The 22,450-nt window shown below is 42.8% G+C and overlaps 1 protein-coding gene across 4 annotated transcripts in view; it reads right to left on the bottom strand.

The window, feature by feature from the left end:
• Positions 1-22,450, bottom strand: part of NR2C1 (nuclear receptor subfamily 2 group C member 1) — a 338,385-nt gene that overhangs the window by 297,675 nt on the left and 18,260 nt on the right. For 2 of the 4 annotated variants that reach the window (XM_069229104.1, XM_069229106.1), the window contains exon 3: positions 7,659-7,734. The exons of the other annotated variants lie outside the window; for them this stretch is intronic. In XM_069229104.1, coding sequence (XP_069085205.1) covers positions 7,659-7,712 — 54 coding nt within the window. In that variant the 5' untranslated portion in view covers positions 7,713-7,734. The remainder of the gene's footprint in view (positions 1-7,658; positions 7,735-22,450) is intronic. 4 annotated transcript variants of the gene reach the window in all.

Here is a 22,450-nt window from a genome sequence, read left to right as displayed (position 1 = left end):
CGCTCACTTTATCTGTGGGCTCGGTATGCTTTCACTGGCTATCCCACTGTCAAGTTTCTGTATTATTGACAGAGACAATATATCTTTTTTCGGGATAGCCAGAAACTGAAAGACCGTACCGGAGAAACAGAGAGCCTACCTGTGAAATTTATCACGTGCAATGGTCATGCTCACCCTTGAATTGATAGTGAGAAACTATATGGGAGGCACTAACTAGGAATAGAGATTGTCCAATAATCCCTGTATCAGACTTGCCTTGCTGCATGTCCCTTCTGACTTGCCCAAAATGTCCTTTCATCACAATAGGGGGAGTCAATAGCTATAGTAATGCCTGCAGTATGTAAACTTAAACATTGGTCTTCCTCTAATATACAGACAATGGGTGAGTGTGGAAATGTGCAAGATTGCTTCTTCTGAATAAACTACATAAAACGAAAGACTAGATGAAGATTTTCTTTATACAGACGTCATTCCTGGTGTGCAGAGTAGGGCTCTGATTTATAGAGAACTGATACATAAGGATCCTTCATGTGATAGTACTGTCCTCATTACATCTACAGAGCATTACATCACAGTATACAGCTGTAGGAAAATGGCCCCCTTTTTGACATGGTCACCCCAACCTTTTGCCAATGGTAATGCGTTTTTTTTTTACTGAGGTGCACAAGGTTCCTGCTTAACAGGTCACTAGTGCCCTTTCCCTAAAACAAGGTAAAAGCTTGAATTGTGTACAATCGGCACCCATTCTACTACCTCTATAAGTCCCTAGTAAATGGTACCCCTGGTGCTTAGGGCCTGGGTACAAAAGAGGGTCCCTCAGGGCTGCAGCATGTATTGCGCCACCTTAAGGGACCCCCTACAAATTTCACACAGACTGCATGTCATGGTGCAAGCCATAAGTGAAAACACAACATGGCACACTCATTGTGTGCCATGCCCAAGTCAAGGCACCTAATAGATACAAGTCACCCCCTAAAGCAGGTCTTAGAGCCCCTAAGGCAGGGTGCATTATATTTGATGTGAGGACATAAGTGCATGAGCAGATATGCCCCTTTGATGTCTAGTTCAGTTACTTAGACATTAAATAAACAGGGAAGCCATCTTAAGGTATGTACTGGGCATTGGCCAACACGAGTTACCAGCTGCATAATGGCTTCACTACTAAAACCTACTAGTCCTCTAGTGTGCAGATTGACTGGTATCAAACACCCTGCCACCACAGACATGTTTCTGAATTGCCTGGGGGTGCTCTCAGAGGCTTGCTCCAGAGGAAGGTGTTATCGTCTCCTCTAGCAGGACAGCCAGTGAATCTGCATACCAAGGCCAGGGACTTCAAAGTCCCTGCTGCCTTCCATATGCGACCCCAAGCTTCTCCAAGACCTGGGAGAAGTCACCCTGTGCCCAGAGGCCAATTTGGCACCAGGACAGGCGGGAACCTAGTTATCCAGTAGGAGTGTTGCCCTACCAGGCTAGCCAACACCCCTAAGGTGGTCTCTCTGTTATGCTCGACAAAGGAAGGGTTCCACCATCTTGATTTTGGTGGAATTGGGAATTCTGGGACAGGAATATGCCCACTCCCCTTAAGAAGTGGTCACACAGGGGTGTGGTCACACAGGGGTGTAGTCACCCCAGGGGTTAGTAACCCAACTGGCTACTAAACACCCATGAATTGAGTATTAATGTGGCCCCCTGACACCAGAAGAACAGATCTGTTTACAAAGGAAGAAGAAGGACCAAGAAGAGCCAAAGAAGCAAGAACTGTAGACTGCTGGTGGACTTGGTCTCAAAACCCTGCATGCTTATCAGCTCTTGATCCGACAATTGTGGCAACCCAACTTGCCCTCCAGCTTTGCATTCTCTAAAAACCTCGGACGACGTCTGGCACTCCACCAAGCCGTTCCTTGAAGTGGAAGGGACACTTCCCTGCACCCTGTAGACACCTACTGCAACATCTGGTTCATCGTTCTGCTGACCACCGGGTCAACTGACGCAGCACCTGCCCAGGAGGAGGTCAGTGTGCTCCCGCAGGACCGACCCATCTCCCCCACCCTGTGAGAAGGCCCTATGACTTACCGGAGCCATTGAGTACCAATACCCATTGCAACAACCAATGCTTGTTTGAGTCCAGTCCGGACTCAAACTTCACAACCAGAGACCAGCCATCTAGGGACTCCAGAATCGCAGAGGCCAGTGCTGAGAGTAGACCGGCTGCCCCGTTTTCGTCCTCTTCTTGCAGGTCCAACTAAGAACCGTGGGCATTGTGACGCAGGAACACCAGTTGACCAAACACCCCCCCCCCCCCCCCCCCACACACACCTCAACCCCCCAGCACCGGAGTTCCACAGCCCAGGTCCACGACAACCAATAGTGTTTCTTTGTTCGTAGAATCCCCGCTGACCGAGGCCACCCCTTCACCACCATAGGGAGCTCCCGGAAGTGTCCCCAAGTTCCCCTCTGCAGCCTTTTTCCCGGTGTCCACTCCCCTCTATGCCAACCTGCAGTGCATAGCACTTCTGCATGTGGACGTTCCAGAGCAGGTAAAACAAATTCACTGGTGTTCCTTGTGACCTTGTCCCCCTGCCCCCTAGAAACCTACTACCTAAATGGGGACCCCTGAGAATCGACTGCAATGACCGCTGTGTGGTAAAAGCATTTTACACAAAGTCATTTACTGCGTAAAATTGCATTTGTGTGAACTTGCTACTTACTTGCAAAAACTGACACATTGCAACAGTACCTACCTTCTTTGATGTTTTTCTGTTGTTGGAACATCCTATAAAAATAACTATTTTCCCAAACATTTGTCTCTAGTTTCTTCTTGGCTGTGTCACATTTACTGACTGTGTATTCAACAAATGCTTAGCATACCCTCTGATAAGCAGAAACTGCTCACCCACACTTCCAGAAAAGAAAGCATTTGGTATTATTATTGTATCCCCTGTAAACCAATAAGGGTTACCTGGACTATCTGAATAGCGCCAAAGTGGTTAAGGGTAGCGTATGGTCCTAAATGATGTGGAAGATCATTTTTCGATTCATAACTGCCACTGGAAAATGCCACACCTGAAGATCTCCTTGCTACTTTCTTGTACCCCTTTATTTGCAATTACGTTTGATAGAAATACTGTAGCAGGTAATGTATGCAAGATTAATCTTATGTTTAATATTATTATACAGATTGAGTCAGTAGTCTGTAAAAATATAGCTTAGACAGCCTGAATATACCAGATGCATGTTTTGTAAAACGAATAAAGAAATGAACAAGAGCAAATTTGAGAATCGAAAACTGCATGATAGCTCAGGGTACAACTCACAGCTTCTGCTCCAAACAGGCAAAGGGCATATTTCAACCAAATGTAGAGTTCACAAACTGACGATGAATTCCTAATTTCGTGTAACTATGGGCAAGGTGTTGAAAAGCCCTGGTTTTCTAAGACCCATTTTTGATAGGATAGTACAGTGCAATAGATGCTTATTAAGTGACTATTTGGCAAAGAAATACAGATGGTTATTAAACGGCTACAAAGATTCACACCTTAGTGATATGTGCCTTTCTGACATTTGGGCATATGTGCATTCAAGTGTGAATCTCCTCTCCACCGGTTTTGTGATATTCTCAAGTCCAATTGTTAACAGGAAAAAAACAAAATCTGATAAATGGCATCAACTGAACATTTACATTTAAATCCATCAACTGAGCTCCATAAAGGAGGCCAAACTTCGGGAAAAAAGTTTTTTTTCTAAAAATTATGGGAGAATTTAACTAATTGTCAGCTTTTCATTTTTTTCCAATTTCTAACACAAGCACTTAGGCAAGGTGTACCTTTTGAAAAACTAGAAAATGTGAACGTTACATAATTTCCTCAAATTTTTGTTCCAATTTCTAACACAAGCACTTAGGCAAGGTGTACCTTTTGAAAAACTAGAAAATGTGTACGTTACATAATTTCCTCAAAATTTAATAAAAAGCTTTAAAAAAAACTGTTAGACTAGAAAATGGTTACACCTGTTACTACCTACACATACATGTCACAATTTACTCTTATTCTTTCAACTCTTCAAGCAACTAAGTCACCAATCTATATAGTCTTGAGAACCACCATTACAACGGTTACTAGCAAATGTATATATTTTTAGATTTACATTTTTATATAGCACAACCCAGACTCAAATGGACAAATGAATGCTTAACATAGGAACAAGAATTAAAGATTACAGAGAAAGAAAGACATACACAATATTACAACAATTTGGGTTAGATATACATATATTTTCAAAGATTATTTCAATTTGGAGGCAGCAGTTAGGGTGATGAAAGTTAGTATCACGAGTGGGAATGGAGTTGAAATCAAAAATAATTTAAAAAAACTTATAACATTGACGTTTTTCAAAACTGAGGTTTCAAGTTGAAGAGTTTACTACAAAGCCACTTGGAACCATTCAGAGATGGAGTTAGGTGGTTTGTATTCCCACGGTGGTGTACTTTATGAGCAATACATGCCAGTCTAATGATCTTATTGCTTTGAAAGGGAGTATTGTCAAAGTGACTGGGGTGAGGTACATCGACCATCTAATACTTAAAAGTAGCCTAGCAGCATGTGGAGCTACTTTTAGTAAGGAAAGGAGGATCTGAGGATGCCAATGAGTAAATCAGTGGCATATTCAAGCCTCAATAAGATGAGTCATTGAAAAACCGATTTGCAGTACCCTCTAGGGTGTTTTAGTATCAATGCGTTTTCATTTTTTTTTGTTTTTTTCCAGACATCAGTTACAAGAAATAAACTCAATCCCTACCTTCCAATCACCCTGGACCGCTCCCTAAACCAATCCCTCACCCCCATCTAAAACCTAAATCAGTATTTGTCCCCACTATATTCCATACATTTCCAAGCACTTCTTTCACCCATGAAGTTTACTTCATGCCTTAATTGGTTAAATAAGCTCACTGTTTTGAGGACAATAGTACACGTCCAATTTGGTATAATCTAGGATGTGCAATATTTTGAGGGCAATGCTGCTTAATACGTACTGTGATTTATTTTGACTGAAATGTCTGAGGCTACGGTTTTTCTTGGACATACACCATTGATTCATGCCTTTGTAATGCTTTTCTTAAAATGTTATATACATATACATACATATATCATTTAGGATGTGTAGACCCCACAGTCTTAGGGGTACTACAGCTCTTTAAAGTCTTAATCCATACATTTTAACAAATGTTCGCAATGCTTTTGTAAAATCTTTCTTTCCCTTGTTTCCAATCACTAAAAGCCACCACATGTTTCCCAGCAACTAAATCCTAATAAGGTTACCAAGGTGAACTGTGCTACTACTGATTTGTTTCCTCCTCCGTTAAGAAAGGGTACTCTATTCCATGGAGAATCCTAATTTGGTTTAGTATTCCTCTGTATAAAAATACTATGTGGGTGTGCAGACTCAGATTTTTATTCAGGAATAAACTTTAGTAAAGCATCAATCAAGGGAAAGCTTGCAGTCAAGCAGATAAGCCAAAATTCCACTGATATGCAGCAATGTATGGGAGTGGAAGAGTGTAGGAACTTTATTCGGTGGAGTCAATCCAAGATGCTCAAGTGGCATCCAAAACTCAAGATCCATGATAGTCTATGTAAGGTCAACTTTGGAAAAATGCAGCGTGTCAACAGTGTAAACTATGGTAAAAGATTCTATAGCATCTCAGAAATGAACTAAGGATACCATGCAAAGTCTGAGAAGTACACAGGACAGGATGAAACATTGGGCACACCCTTGTTGAGGAGTTTAATGGTTGAAAAGCAAAAGTTCTACAATTTATTTTCAGATCTCACCTCCAAGAGATTTTTTTTCTTTTGTGATTAGTACTCCTTAAGAGTGCATCTCTTTCTGGCTCTCTCTTGTATAATTCTCCACCAAGCCTGTGTTTCTCTCTCCTGTCCCTTCCACATTACACTCGTCCTTGTGTGTTTCTATTCACATGGTCTCCTCACCCATGTGCTTCCCTCCAGCCCATTCCATATTGTTTTCCCCGTCCACTCCCTCTATTTTTCCCCATCTACATCCTTTGTGATCCTTCCACCACTTACACCCTCTGTATTGCTCCCACCGCAGCTATTTTTTTTTATTGATCTAACTCTGAATTAAAAAAAGAGTTTGCGTCTTTTTGAAGGTGCATGCAATGCTCAGATCATGTTTACAAATGGCTGCTATGCCATAGCGCCTTTTTTGTTTGTTTACTTTAGCATTGGGGATACTGTACAGCATGGCTAACACCCACTCGCAAAGACAATAGGTCCTGAAGGCAAGAGCTAATGGCTTTGCCAATGCTTGTTCTTTGATTAGGCTAATTCTCTATCTAGGAGGAGAAGCATCTATGACCTATACCGTTTATCCACATTGGTTCTTTCAAGATTTTAGGGAGACAGGAGCAACTGGATTAGTCACTCATTATCAACAACATTGCAAAGGAAAGATTCTACATTATCTAGCAGGTGTAAAGCACTGTCCACCGTTTGTAATGGTAGTCAAAAAGTTATTTTGAGCTAAAAAATGTTTTAATACTGTCACCACGCAATTTTCAAGGGCATTGGTTACAAAGGAAAAAATAAGACAAAGAGCCCAATTAACAACCCTACTTTGAGATCATCAAAGACTATTTCTTGTACCAAAGTGTGTTAATGAATTTAGTTAGGCAAGGCAACAGAGAAATTGATAACTCTAAGAAGAGATGCCTGAATAAGATCAGCAGAAATGTGTGGTGGGCTCCGACATTCACAGTGGTATTTATCAGATCATTGTGCGTGATCACTTTAAAAGATGTGCAGGCCTTTTCGGATTTCCACTAATAAATATCTAGCATTAAGTCTTTTTTTAGGGGGTAAGAGTGATTTATTTTTTTACCCTGTCATCAGAGTGGAAGAATTTCTCAGACTCTTCCTTGTTGTTAGTGAGAGGTCCAGGGCTTAGTGGTCTGCTTAACAATATCAACGGCTTCCACAAATTTAGCTAACTTGTTCTTACTTCTGAAGAATATAGGTCAGAATAAGCAATTTCAGACAGGTCACTTGTCGGTCTCCTAATAAAATGTCATAACCTAATTTGTTTTGTAGTTTTGCAAATATTTTATATTGACAGGATTGACATTCCAAACTATACAAAACAATACTGAAACTTAATAACACTGAATGCCAACTCTACTCGCCATAAAGACTGCATTCCATGTATGCGATTCCACACAGCTCACCAAGCATGCAGTACCTTCATGGGTAACAGTTTTACTCAACTTTCATATTGTCCATGTGGTTCTAAATGGCACAAGGTAGTCCAGTGCCCAAGGGAACCAACCAACATCATAAACTAAGTTTGACTCACACAGATAACACACTATTTACTCACACATAATGACTAGAAAAGGCCAGTATACTCATAAGATATTCCAGATCCTTGGATTTAGGCCTTAAAATCAACAGAGACCCATCACAAACACTAAATGTTGCATCATTCAACATTCCCATGTGTTTCCAATCAAAAACCTCATCACAAATGTGGGGGTTCCCATGGATATAGTTTTGTGATTATCCTGTGAGAATAGCTATGCCACTGTAGCTATGCAAAATGGAGACATAAGCACACCAACAAAGCTATGGACAAGGAATACACACCTCTCCCATTTGCTGTTCAATTATCTGCTGGGCAAGGTCTTCAATGGTTGCCATGGTCTGCCTTCAGCACGCCTGCCTATTACAAAGAAAAGGAACCACAGAGCTTAACTTCCTGAATATGAGTTAATGATGCTGAAAATGAATGTAATTTAAGTATACAGTGTACCGCTATCTGATGAGGATTCAACGTGCATGCAAATTGAAAGCTAAAACCAGCCTAATGAAAACTGATTTTAATCAGAATATTCAAATGGTAGTCACCTGTATTGTGCCTAGATGCAAGATTGTTTTACCTGAAGCACATCACCTCCACCACCTTCAACTCATGTACCAACTGTGATAGAGGTCATGGGCTGGGGGGTTTGGATTACAATGACATGTAGAACGGTCCTGCACGAGGGTACTAGCCTGGAGATGGCTCCTGCAGGACAGATGCCCAGACCATCAAGGATATAAGAGTTGGATATGTGAGCATCAGTCTGGTCTTAAACTAGCAGGCAGCCTAAGCACTTACCATTGGAAACTATAAGCAAACTAAGCTTGCTAAAATATGATGGATGGGCCGAAAAGGTGATCCAGCTGTGACAGAGGATGGAATTAGAAAGTGTCAGGAAAAGCCTTATAAAAGGAGATAGTATGAACCATCATTACCCCTGGTAAACCAGTCCTCGTCCCCTTTATTACTGATGGAGAGAACACTCCCTTCTCCATTACAGAAAAAGAAGAACACAAGGAATGCATTACATTACCACCCCACTTCCTTCCCACCGGGAGTACATAATACATACCTTCCCAGCAATCCTCCTCTTCTTTTTTTCTGTCCATGGCATTTCAGGGACGCAAAGACTGCTGGGCTGCCCCTGCATTGCTTGGGCGCCTTTGTTTCGGCATACCGACTCATCCTCCCGCTAGGCAGTGAGGATGTTTCTTTCCTTCCGGTGTTTGCTCCCGCCTGCTGGGTGCATTGTGTCCAGGAAGTCGGACGTCCGCTGGGCAGGCCATTGTTTCCAGCTCTGTGTGCTTTGCTTCTGGGCCTCTCTGGCGATGTCTCCTCAGCGCTCTTACACTGCTGCAGGGAGATGCGTTGTGGTGTTTCCTGTTTCCGGGTCTTGGTGGTGTACTGGATGCTGCACATGGTGTATAATTTGAATGCCGGTGTTATGGTCAGTCGGGTCCCTGAGGGGCAGGGCCACCGATCACTTCATCTGCGTTTTGCGGTCTTCAGCTGGCATTTTAAGGAGGTGGCCCCCGAGGTGAGTACCACACATCGGATTTCTTCTCCTTTGGGCAGCAGCTTCTGTTTCTGGTGCTTTTGCCTTTGTTTTGTGGGGTTTGCGATGGAGAAGCACACCTATAAGAGAGAGCATGTTGAGTTTTTTTCCTTTTCCTCTACGTCATCTTCTGCTTCTTAGTCTTCTCCTGCTCTTCCATGGAAGTTTAAGGGGGAGGGGGGTGATGAGCAGCTGATTAGAGAAAAACTGTTGGAGATAGGGGGGATTCTGCCGGATTCCATCCCTATTGACTCTTTTGTGGCCAGCTTGGAGGGAAGGACTTCGCTGGCTGAAGATGCCATTATTAAAGATGCTGCGGATAAGAGGGTGGATGGTTCTCTTGAAAGGTTTATTCTGGTGCTCATCTGGCCTTGCGGGCTGGCGTCTATGGCACAAATGTTGCTCAGTCTCTGATTTCTGATCGCAAATCCTTATGTGAAGCTTTGGAAGAATCTTCAGACTGTGCAGGGTTACTTGAACAAAAGAAAAGAAAAATTCTTCTTCTCTTAAATCAGTCTTAGGAGACAGGCAGCCTTTCAGGCGTAGATGCCCCTTCCATAGACAATTTGTTCATTCTCAGGGTCGGTTTCCTGCTGGCAGGGGTAGAGGTAAGAAGCCTAAATCCCCCTTCCCCTCCAAGTTGCTTTCCTGACTATATGACGGTTCAGGAGGTGGTTCAGGAGGTGGTTGAGGGGTCAACTGCAGCATTTTCTTCTGACTTGGTTAGATTCCACTTCAGACGCTTGGGTTCTGGACATTACATGGCACGGTTACAGGATGGAATTTGGAGTGGTCCCTCCTTGTTCAGGGGTGTGCCCACTCTGTGGCCTTACAGTTCCAGAAAAAGGATGGCCTTGGAGTTGGTTACTCGCTCTCTGATTCAGAAGAGGGCAGTTTTGGAGGTTCCTCTGAGGCAAAAGATTCTATTCCATAATTGTTGTGGTGCCAAGCTTCCGTCTGGTTTTGGATTTGAAAGCCCTGAACAGATACGTGATTTACATCCCCTTCAAGATAGAGACCTTGTAGCGGATCATTCCATTTGTGGTACAGAGTCATTTCATGTACACCTTGGACTTGCAATATGCCTATTACCATGTCCCTGTACATCCTCACTGCCAACAGTTTTGCAGGTTTCATGTGCTGGGGACTCATTAACTGGTTCGGCCTTCGGTCAGCCTGGGAGTCTTCACCAAAGTGGTGGTCCCTCTAGTCGCCTCTCTTCACCCTAGGGGGATACATCTTTACTCTTATCTGGACAATCGGCTGGTACATGCTCCTTCAAAGGATCTTCTTCTTCAGGTGGTTTGTTCCACGCTCCACCAGCATGGGTATCTTCTGAACTGGGACAAGTGGCAGCTGTCTCCCTCTCGGGATCTGACATTTATTGGGGCAAGGTTTCACACGGATCTAACAGGATGTTCCTTCCGGGGAGCAGGGCACAGGCTTTGCAATTTCTGTGTTGGGAGGTGATGTTCCTGCAGTCAGCCCCAGTACACAGGTGACTTCAGTTGATGCGTTTCATGGCAGCTGCTGTTTTTACTGTTCCTTTGGCCCGTTTTCATCTCAGGCCTTTGTGGGTTCACCTGCTGGCATGTTGGGATCGCCGCTCAGGGGATTATGACCAGTTGATTCCTCTCTTCCTGTGTGTTCGTCAGGATCTGCGGTTGTAGACTTTGGAAGCCAACCTTAGCGACTATTACTGTTCGAATACCCTCTCCTTTGACCTTTTATTCCCCTGCGAGTTTGGGATATGTTCCAGTATTATTTGTATCCATATCATATGCCGCGAGTACGCTGCATTCCTGATACAGGAATGATGGATTTGCCAGATTTACCACATAAAATCTGCAGATTATGCAGCAGATGATTAACAAACAAATTGCTTCTAGCTCAAATAGATCAAAAGTTACTAAAAAAACAAAGTGTTAGCACAGTGGAAGGCCCTTCACAAAGGTTAACAGGTCATCCTTCAGTTGCTTATTTCTGTTTTTGGTTGTTAAACTGGTACTAATGAGGTGAAATATTATCAAAAAATGTGTGGCATTCTCACATATTTTGCCTTTACTTGCTGCATAATTTAGTCAACTCTACTGTATAATTTGATGCTCCCCTACAGCGTAACTCCAGTAAACCTGCATATAATCCAAATGGAAGTACCTGTTCACACACTGAGAAGTAGGAGTAGGAGCGATTGAGACTGCTTATGAACCAACCCACACCTGCACTGTCTACACTAAATCGCGGATCCTAAATACAGTTAGTGTACTTCATCCTGTACACACATTGACGCCATTCAGGTAACCCTACAAAGTCAGTTTGCCTTACATGAAAAAGTGGTTACAGTGCCATTTGGCTTATTTCATAATATTGCATGATGTTAGAGTTACTATAAGGTAATATATTTTACACCTTATACTTTCAGCCCTATCAGCAAACTGAAAAGGACCACTGCATGCTACATTCAAAGTAGTAGATAGGAGGCTTTTGAAAAAAGATGTAGCAGCATCATGTGGGTTGCATCAGGTAAAAGCACCATTGTTCTGCTGGGCATAGCATTACAGAGGCTTTGCTGCCAAAGAAGGAGGAGTAAAATGCACAATTTCACAGTGCCCCGAAAGACACATTTTTGCAGGTTCTTTTTTGATGGGATGTACATGGCTAAAAATTAAAGTAAAACATTAAACACAAATTATAAATAGTAAAAACTCATATAGTTCTAATCTATTCAGTCTTAACATGTCCTGATACGTAGGTACATACAAAAAAATGGTTTCCTGATAGGATTTTTCCTTAACAGAGGGCAGTAATTATATGTAGCTGTAAAGAAAGCTGACAAAATAAATGTTTTGAGGGGTTTTATATGAACTGGACTAACTACAAATGCGGACTTGTGTTAAGGTTAATATCCAGATATTGGAAATCAGAACTTTGGGATGGTTTCATTATAACATTTGTGGGCTGAATTTGAGGAAATGGCATTTGAAATGACACTCTAAGGTGTAGTGGAAAGGATAGGTGCCATCAATATTAAATTCAACAAGTCGTGCGGCGTGCAGTAAACATATTTTTCTGTCAAAGACTGGCATAAACACAGTGCAGAAGGAGTGAGGAGCACTAATTATAACATCCGAATGCACACTACAGGGGACCAGAAAAATTCACAAGGTACAAACGTGTTACCCCAACTAAGGAGATGGAGTTTGAGAAGTTGTCTCTTGAGAAACCAGAAACTATCTCAAGTTTATATGTATCCGACACAATTATAAAGAACCTCGAACACTAGTGTGAGTTAATCACCTCTTCTAGGCTAAGAAGATGTGCCCCAAAAAGTTAATATTGTTATTAAGACCATATGAGGAAACAGGTGGGTGGTGCCACCACTGTTGCAGATTCTGGATTATCTGTTATTACTCTAGAAAGGTTTCAAGATATGACTGCTTTAGATCAATGTAAAGTACATACTATAAAAGAGTACTTACATCACCCTAAATAACTGCATAAAATAAGCTCACTGAGAGCGATCCTCTAAATGCATCAAAGAGGCAGCAACCTCCTTTGTGTCAAAGCTTTAGAACAATGACAATTGAGTAGAGGTGTTTACAAGTGCTAATCAAAAATAGAGATAGATATCTGCTTCCAGGCTGAGATTTACTGACCTCAGCTAAACAGGTGACTGAGACGCATTCCAGTACAACTAACAGAGACCTCATGTGAAAAGAAAGAGGGTGATAAAACAGTGTACACGATAGTCAGCTTTTTAGAGTATTCCAGAAAGGTAATTTCACTGCTGTTAGTTGTCAGTTTGTTGACTGAGAAAACAAGGGGGAGTTAAGACTGCCAGGATGACAATAACACATTTGCATGCTTATTTATCAGCCCCAATGGATGGCAAGGCACTTTATGTGTGAGTGTTTTCTAACAGGTTAAAGTGAAAGCGACTAGATAAAATCTAGAAGCATACCAAGTACTGCATGTACACTAATAGTCACTGTCTACAATAAGAAGGATCAGTTCAGATTCAGAAATGTTGTTTTGAAAGATAAGACTTTGGTTATATTTTAAAAGTTACTACATTGTTTTAAAGGATTGTGGAATAGCACCCCAGACCCTTGGTGCACTTCCAGAGAAAGCCTGTTTAGGTTTGTTGTTGTTTTCCTATAGCTTGTTGCTTCCAACAGAAAGCTGTTCCTGCTTCTGAGGTTGTATGTTCTCCAGAGACAGCCAGTTTTTGGGCAACTTATGTTGGAGTTCGTGAAAGTACAGCATTGTGTGTGATCAATGCTACTTTAAAGATGTTTCACACTTTGACATGGAGCCATTCAGTTAGATCTAAATCAGTGATATGTTGTTGAATGTTCTGGTGCCAGTGGCCAGCTTTGCAGCTGCATGAAGGGAAGCTTTGAGGGGAAGCAACAAGTATGTTCTATGCACCACGTGCTGCTGAAGACTGAAATTTAACCCTAAAAAGGTAAATGATTTTACAGATGTCACAATCCAGGGGTTGCAGTGTTGAGAAGGAGTCAAATCAATGTTATGGTATGGAAGTTATATGGCTGAAATGTATCCTCGAAATCTGGATATTTTCTGTGGGCTGTGATTGGTGGATAGGGCTGAGATTCTGATTGGCTGTTGGTTCTAGGGCTGTGATTGGTGGATAGGGCTGGGATTCTGATTGGTTGCTGGTTTTAGGGCTGGGGCTGTGATTGGTGGTCAGGAATAGGGCTGGGTCTCCCTTTAGTTGTTTGAATCAGGGCTTGAAATTGGTTTGGCTAGGGTTAGGACCAGCTTCTTATTGGCCAGTAGGGCTATTTAAGCCTAGGACTCAGGGCGTCTCATCCCGGGCGTCGAGGCAAAGGGCGGAGAGGACAAGGGCAGTTGCCTGTTTGGGCCTGTTCAGGACAGGTAGGGACTAGGGTCTAGGGCCAGAAATGCAGCCCAATTCTCAATTGACCAGGAATGGTTTCAGCCCCTACACATCCCTCAACATGCAAACACATATTCTACAAAGACATCGAACTCATGCATCACAAACTGACCACAGACAGATTGCATTGTCCCATCACCCAACACAATACCCTTTATACAACACATATACACATATCCTCCACAACTACAAAAGTCAAACACCTCCATTCTCACAGCAAACACTACTCTGTCCACTCCCACTAACACAAACTGCCATCACCCACACAACACAAAACTACAGTATACGTTTCTCTCAGTCTCAGCCTTCCAGATACACACTCTCTGCTCATACTAACCAACAACACTATCCGCTGTTTGCTCCACTCAGACCACCTGTCATCATAACAATGCCCAAACCCTGCCTTCAAAAACACCATCTACAAACACTCTTACCCTCTATTCACCAATTACACAACCATAAAATCCCCACACTTCACTCCACCACACATATTACCTCTTCCAGTCATCACAACTAACACTAACACCCCTGACACACATCCATCACCTCTTACACACCTCGTACATTCATCTCCAAAACACATCAACACCCCATCTAACACTCAAATTCCACTCACCAGCACTAACTCACATACAAATCCCTTACCAAAAACAACTACACCAATATCCCCTCTCACTATTCCACAAAAACAATACAGACAACAAACATCAGCACATCAAATCAACACAAACTTACATTACACTTATCGTCATACCCACTCCCACCCTCAGGACTACACAAAGAATACAAATTCCATCCTATCTCCACCCCTACTTTCTCACTCTTCACAAACACCTACCACAAGCATCCCAACCCCTCAAGATTGGCACCCCGCCTTAGAACACCACCATACAAGAAAAAGACTATAGGTGGTACATCCTTCTCCGTTCAAGCAGCCAAACTATGGAATTCATTACCCCCAACTATAAGAGCCACAGATAACTTTCTTGTCTTCAGAAAACTACTCAAGAGTTGGTTCCTCCTCTTCATAACCACCATATTCAAACAACTATGGACTGCATATGCCTATGTTGATAAATATTTTTTTCTGATTATGTGTATATTTCTAGTTATGTATACTTCTTTTGAAAATATGTATCGCTACGTCATGACAATAAAATACACACACACTCTCTTTAAACCAGTTTGACTAAGTATATTTACCCATGTTCTAATTATGTATTGTATGTGCATATGTGTGTGTATTCATGTGTGTTTGTATATTATTATTACACACATATATATATATATGTATGTGTATATGTTGTTTCTGTGCTTGGCATGTTCGTGGGTCATTGCATGGCTCCTGGGAGGGTTGTTATACTAGATATCTATGAATTCCTGCTCTCATCTTGTCACACTTATCTACCCATCATCATATGTCATGTCTCTATCAAACTATCCTCCATTCCCACTCTGACTCATCCCAAATCCTTTCTACTACTTTCATCTCCTAAATAACTCTGCCTAAGCTCTTTCCTCCGCTTCCACATGTAACTCACCAAACCTCACTCTACTACCGTGACCTCCCACACAACCCTACTAAATTCTCCCTCATTTATCACACCCTGCTACTATGCTCTCCCTAACCCTTCCACATACTCTTCCCTCCTCCATCCCCCTTTACTCATCCCAAGCCTTTGGGTTGAGTAAATGAAGGATATCCTCCCAATTAACACTTCTGGATTTCTTTCCTCCTCCAACCCTCCATTACTCCAGTCAATCTAACTAACAAACTCTCATATCCGCGGCTCAAATTAACTCATAATAATACTAAAACTGTACTCATTATTTCCCGATACAAATGCATTACTAATTCTTGTTGGGTTCCAGAGTAGCGTGCTACTCACCGAAAAGCGATTCGACACCTCGTCAGGGGTAGTAAGCACTATATAAATACTATTACAATACAATACAAATACACAGGCCATGTGTTTCATATGTACTGCAGAGACAATTCTCAAGTAAAGTTGAGTGTTATCAGCACAGAAAGGGACTATCTGCTAAGGCCAGAGGCTAGTGACTCCATGTATTGTTTGAAAAGACTGAGAGAAAGGATTAATCCCTCCGAGACACCTTGATAAACAGAGACATGGTCAGAGGGGAAGTTGGCCGTGAAATAATACATAGGCTTCTATTGATTATCTGGATAGCTACATTCTCTCATGAAGGACTTTCAATAGGGTGGAGTGGTTTATTGTATTAAAGAAGAAAGTTAGCTAGAAAGATGAGGTGGCAGGAGTCCCTTTGGTATAGGCTATAGGGACTAATTTTGACCGACCAACTCCTTGTGGGTATTTTTTTTTCTCATTTATTTAAATTAGACACAACTTGTGGTCAGTCAAGTACTTTTCCTTGCGAGAGATTGTGTTGCTCAGTTTAAATGAATATGGAGTGATAAACATTATGGAATTTCTTTGATGAGAGTTGTAAGGATGGGTTGTGCAAAGTGGAAAGAATATTCGATTCTGCCAATTATTTTAGTCAGTTCTGAATGACAGTTCTTTGAAGTTAAACCAGGAGTTTTAGCTTTGGGTAGAGTCTCAAAGGGAATTTTTGGGTTCAATGTGTTTATAGGAGAGGATTCGATCTTCCTTACATTCTCAACTAATAATAGGAAAACTCCTTGCATCTTTCATTGGCGATGTTGCAGAGATTTACTTGCTCAAGAAGGGTGGACGGTTTCACAATTTCTAAAAGTCAATTCACACTTTTTTTTTTTACTTGGCACAATTCCTTCATTTACATGGTAAGATTTTTGCTTTGCATAACATGTTTTTGTAACTTGATCCTTTCCACTCAAAGTTGACTCTGATTCATAAGAGAGGGACTTTGGTGTCAAATTCTTTAGAAACATTAAGAGTTTGCGATTTCTTTGTAAACTATGGTGCCGATCTTCCTCATATATCTTCCAAGTGATTTGGGGCCAGCATGTCCATAATTTCAGCCATATTTTATCTTATTGTGCTGTAAAACAATTCACTTCTTGTGTAGGGGAATGCACTGTAGCACCTGAAGCAAGACAGGAGATATCACTGATGATTATAAGGCTGGAGAGAGTTCATGTCATCTATTGTAAGGGATCTCTGCCAAATTAGACATCCAACTTTGTAATGGACAAGATACAATATGGTATGGGAAATATAATGCAGGAGACAATGGTCCTTGAGAAAGAGACAAAAGAGGTAGACGTAGGGAGTGGTGAGGGAGATAAACTTTTTATTGTTCTGTGAAGGGCTTGGAAGTGCTGTTCATTTAGACCAGGGTTATCTGTGCTTTGAATCATGATTTTGCCATTGTTGTAAACCTCTATCTAGGTGGGAGTGGCATGAAATGCTACCCCCCTCACATTTGGCTGGGAGGACAGCAAATTCCAACATGCCATTGAAAATATCACACATCAAAAGCCTAACCAGACATGCAGTGGGGATAGTGTCATACACACCCACGCTCGTTGACAAGGTAGGATGATAGCTACCAAACAGGTCTCACTGTCCAATCTGGGTCATTAATAACGGAGCCCACTGAAACTTCACATGAGGTACAATAGATTACTAATAAAGCGTGTAGGTGGTTATGTTTATGAATGCATGGGTTCATTTAGGCTCGGCCCTACATGTAGATATGCACAAACAGAGGTACCATTCACACATCTGTTATTCACGGGAAACCAATTTTGGAAAATCAAGCACAGTAGACTAACTTTGGTAAGGCTACATTGGGTAGGTGTCAAGAGGGGGCTAAAAGTGAGATCGTGATCCTTTAAAGATCTTTCTCCACTAGTAACTCACAAGTTGCTGAAAGAAAATCCACCAACTGCATAAATCAGAGCATTTTTCAAGTCGGGTGCATTCTGGTACAGAAGTCTACTTTAGGTCTTGCCTGAAACAGAGCAAAGATTTTGCTGCTTCAAAAAATAAATAAATAAAACTCTCTAAAAAGGGGTTTTAGACCATCCATTACTTATCACTATTTGGCTTCATAGTCAGTCCTTCTCAATGTTCACGACGTGCGGTTTCACTTTGTCTCTTAGTGTGTTTGAAACTTTAATGGATCATGGACCAAGTACTGATTAACTGGTTTATTAATGTCATTCTGCTGCTCGCATTCAGATATTTTACTTTTGTTGTTTCCCAGTTGTTATTGTCTATTTTTATTGCAGTTGCACTCCACTGCTATTGCCTATTGTTATGGTAGTTACAGCATTCCACTTTTTTTTCCCTCCTGCCCATGTCAAACCTCTGCCCCGTTGCATACCCACTCTCTGACATGAGCACTAGTTACATTACACAAGGTAATTTTTTTTTAACTGCATGGGGAGATTAAGTGAGTTGCCCCAAATCACAGGATGTTCCACTGACAGACTCACACCTGCTTTCCCGGTTCCAAGTCAGCCGCTCTGGCGGCAACAACAGCACGTTTCTCTTTACAAACAATCTCACCCCCATCACAGCCTGTGTAATTAGACTCTCGGATGACAACAGCAATTACTACATAGCATTCAAGAAGTGAATGGTTTAAAGAGCATTTAGTGAATCAGCCTGCTGGTAAATATCAGTTTCCCTGTATAGCAGTCTGCATGTGAACTGGATATACTAAACCTTGTAAGGAGCTCCTCTGCCAAGTAAGGTGTTTGGCGGATGAAGTAGTAGAAGACAATGTGTTAGAGAGCTAATAAATAAAGTGGGCACACTTTCCATACTTGTTTCTGAGCACATTCTATACTTAACAGATCTAAATGTAGTTTTTTTTATTCGCTCCGGTGTGCTCAATTTTCCTCCGGGTTCCCTTCCTTGTGAACTTTCTTTGCTGCCCACATGTTGCTCCAATCCTACATGTCCCCTAGCCAAACCCCTGCTCCTATTGCTTTTGGGTTTTCTTCCTCTCCATATGGGTTTTTTTTTTCTCCAATTTTTAATATAGTGCATACCCATCCAAAGGTATTGGAGTAGTTTACTTGGGCACCTACATACATTTTTCTAGGCACAGGAATATTGAGTGCTTTGCACAGAATCAGAGAATTTTGAGCCGATGCAGAGACCCAAACCTAGTTCCTCAGTTCCAAAGTTGGCAGCTCTGAAGGTAACGCCACGTCCTCTCTCTACCCGCAGGATGTGTAAGGAGAATAAAGGCATCAGCGTTGAAAACAAAGCACTTGGGCAGCAAGGAATAACATAATGTGGTAAATGGTTTAATGAGCATATTGTGAATAACATGTGTAGGGAAAATGGAGGACTATCAAAGAAATTAACAATGGCCATAAATATAAACTCACCATTACACAACACAATATCTTCACTCCTGGCAAGGTATGTCCAGAATATCCCCCTTGAATAAATACAAAAATAAGTTTCTCCCAAAATAAAAAATAAAAACTTTTCCATAGCTATTTTCGTAAGGAAATGGATGGCACTTGTAACAGGGAGAAATAAAATGTTCCTATTTTTCCAAAATGCAATTTACAAATGCGTAGCTAATACAGGGGCTGACATATTCCAATCCTCAAAAAAAGGCGGAATTGGTCTTGCTTATGAGATCTATTGGCTTCGTCAAAATATTTAGCCATGTTTTACAGCATCACAGATGAAAAAAAAAATGTAAACAAAAGTTATGGCGTGGTTGGCGAACTTTAAAACATTTTTTTAAAATGTTGAACCACGTTGCCCAGCAGCCATGCTGCTGTACAAAATGACTTTAAAAACATTGACAAAGCCAAACAGCTCTTTTATATGACTTTGTTCAAGTTATCCAGCCATGTTGCTTCAAAGCACAGTTGGTTAGAGAAGTTAAGGGTTATGAAACAACACATTGTAAATATTTGTAGGAAAGTATACCTTTTTGACATGGCAACCCCTCGTTTTTGCCTGGTTATTGAGGCAAATTTGACTGAAAGTGTACTGGGTTCCTGCTGAACAGGTCCAAGATTTCTCTCTCTAAAACTGAGCAATTGTTCCCCAATTGGCAATACATCTGGCCCCCCTTGTAAGTCCCTAATAATTAGTACACCAGGTACCTAGGTGTAGGAAGTTGGCTCAGTATGTGCTATTTCAAAGTAAGGAATAGCATGCACAGAGTCCAAGGGTTCCCCTTAGAGGTAAGATAGTGGCAAAAAGAGATAATACCAATGCTCTATTTTTGTGGTAGTGTGGTCGAGCAGTAGGCTTATCAAATGAGTAGTGTTAAGCATTTGTTGTACATACACACAGGCAATAAATGAGGAACACACACTCAGAGACAATTCCAAGCCAATAGCTTTTTGTATAGAAAAATATATTTTCTTAGTTTATTTTAAGAACCACAGGTTCAAATTCTACATGTAATATCTCATTTGAATGGTATTGCAGGTAAGTACTTTAGGAACTTTGAATAATCACAATAGCATATATACTTTTTACATAAAACACATTTAGCTGTTTTAAAAGTGGACACAGTGCAATTTTCACAGTTCCTGGGGGAGGTAAAGTAATGTTAGTTTTTGTAGGTAAGTAAACCACCTACGGGTTAAGATTGGGGTCCAAGGTAGCCCACCGTTGGGGGTTCAGAGCAACCCCAAAGTCACCACACCAGCAGCTCAGGGCCGGTCAGGTGCAGAGTTCAAAGTGGTGCCCAAAACACATAGGCTTCAATGGAGAGAAGGGGGTGCCCCGGTTCCGGTCTGCCAGCAGGTAAGTACCCGCGTCTTCGGAGGGCAGACCAGGGGGGTTTTGTAGGGCACCGGGGGGGACACAAGTCCACACAAAAAGTACACCCTCAGCAGCGCGGGGGTGGCCGGGTGCAGTGTGCAAACAGGCGTCGGGTTTCCAATGGGAGACCAAGGGGTCTCTTCAGCGGTGCAGGCAGGCAAGGGGGGGGACCCCTCTGGGTAGCCACCACCTGGGCAAGGGAGAGGGCCTCTTGGGGGTCACTCCTGCACTGGAGTTCCGATCCTTCAGGTGCTGGGGGCTGCGGGTGCAGGGTCTTTTCCAGCCGTCAGGATTTTAGAGTCAGGCAGTCGCGGTCAGGGGGAGCCTCGGGATTCCCTCTGAAGGCGTCGCTGTGGCGGCTCAGGGGGGACAACTTTGGTTACTCACAGTCTTGGAGTCGCCGGAGGGTCCTCCCTGTAGCGTTGTTTCTCCACCAGTCGAGTCGGGGTCGCCGGGTGCAGTGTTGCAAGTCTCACGCTTCTTGCGGGGATTGCAGGGGTCTTTAAATCTGCTCCTCTGTAACAAAGTTGCAGTTTTTTTGGAACAGGGCCGCTGTCCTCGGGAGTTTCTTGTTCCTCTTGAAGTAGGGCAGTCCTCTGAGGATTCAGAGGTCGCTGGTCCTGGGGAAAGCGTAGCTGGAGCAGGTTTCTTTAGAAGGCAGGAGACAGGCCGGTAGGACTGGGGCCAAAGCAGTTGGTGTCTTCTTTTCTTCTTCTGCAGGGGTCTTTCAGCTCAGCAGTCCTCTTCTTCTTGTAGTTGCAGGAATCGGAGTTCCTTGGTTCTGGGGAGCCCTTAAATACTAAATTTAAGGGCGTGTTTAGGTCCGGGGGGTTAGTAGCCAATGGCTACTAGCCCTGAGGGTGGGTACACCCTCTTTGTGCCTCCTCCCTGAGGGGAAGGGGGTACATCCCTAATCCTATTGGGGGAAATCCTCCATCTGCAAGATGGAGGATTTCTAAAAGTCAGAGTCACCTCAGCTCAGGACACCTTAGGGGCTGTCCTGACTGGCCAGTGACTCCTCCTTGTTTTTCTCATTATCTCTCCTGGACTTGCCGCCAAAAGTGGGGGCTGGGTCCAGGGGGCGGGCATCTCCACTAGCTGGAGTGCCCTGGGGCATTGTAACACGAAGCTTGAGCCTTTGAAGCTCACTGCTAGGTGTTACAGTTCCTGCAGGGGGGAGGTGTGAAGCACCTCCACCCAGAGCAGGCTTTGTTTCTGTCCTCAGAGGGCACAAAGGCTCTCACCGCATGAGGTCAGAAACTCGTCTCTCAGCAGCAGGCTGGCACAGACCAGTCAGTCCTGCACTGAACAATTGGGTAAAATACAGGGGGTATCTCTAAGATGCCCTCTGTGTGCATTTTTTAATAAATCCAACACTGGCATAAGTGTGGGTTTATTATTCTGAGAAGTTTGATACTAAACTTCCCAGTATTCAGTGTAGCCATTATGGAGCTGTGGAGTTCGTTTTTGACAGACTCCCAGACCATATACTCTTATGGCTACCCTGCACTTACAATGTCTAAGGTTTTGCTTGGACACTGTAGAGGCATAGTGCTCATGCACCTATGCCCTCACCCGTGGTATAGTGCACCCTGCCTTAGGGCTATAAGGCCTGTTAGAGGGGTGACTTACATATGCCATAGGCAGTGTGAGGTTGGCAGGGCACCCTGAGGGGAGTGCCATGTCGACTTAGTCATTTTTCTCCCCACCAGCACACACAAGCTGGCAAGCAGTGTGTCTGTGCTGAGTGAGGGGTCACTAGGGTGGCACAAGACATGCTGCCGCCCTTAGAGACCTTCCCTGGCATCAGGGCCCTTGGTACCAGGGGTACCAGTTACAAGGGGCTTACCTGGGTGCCAGGGTTGTGCCAATTGT

This window comes from Pleurodeles waltl, chromosome 4_1, assembly GCF_031143425.1.
Source record: "Pleurodeles waltl isolate 20211129_DDA chromosome 4_1, aPleWal1.hap1.20221129, whole genome shotgun sequence".
Lineage (NCBI taxonomy): Eukaryota > Metazoa > Chordata > Amphibia > Caudata > Salamandridae > Pleurodeles > Pleurodeles waltl.
This window is presented reverse-complemented; position numbering and strand designations above follow the sequence as displayed.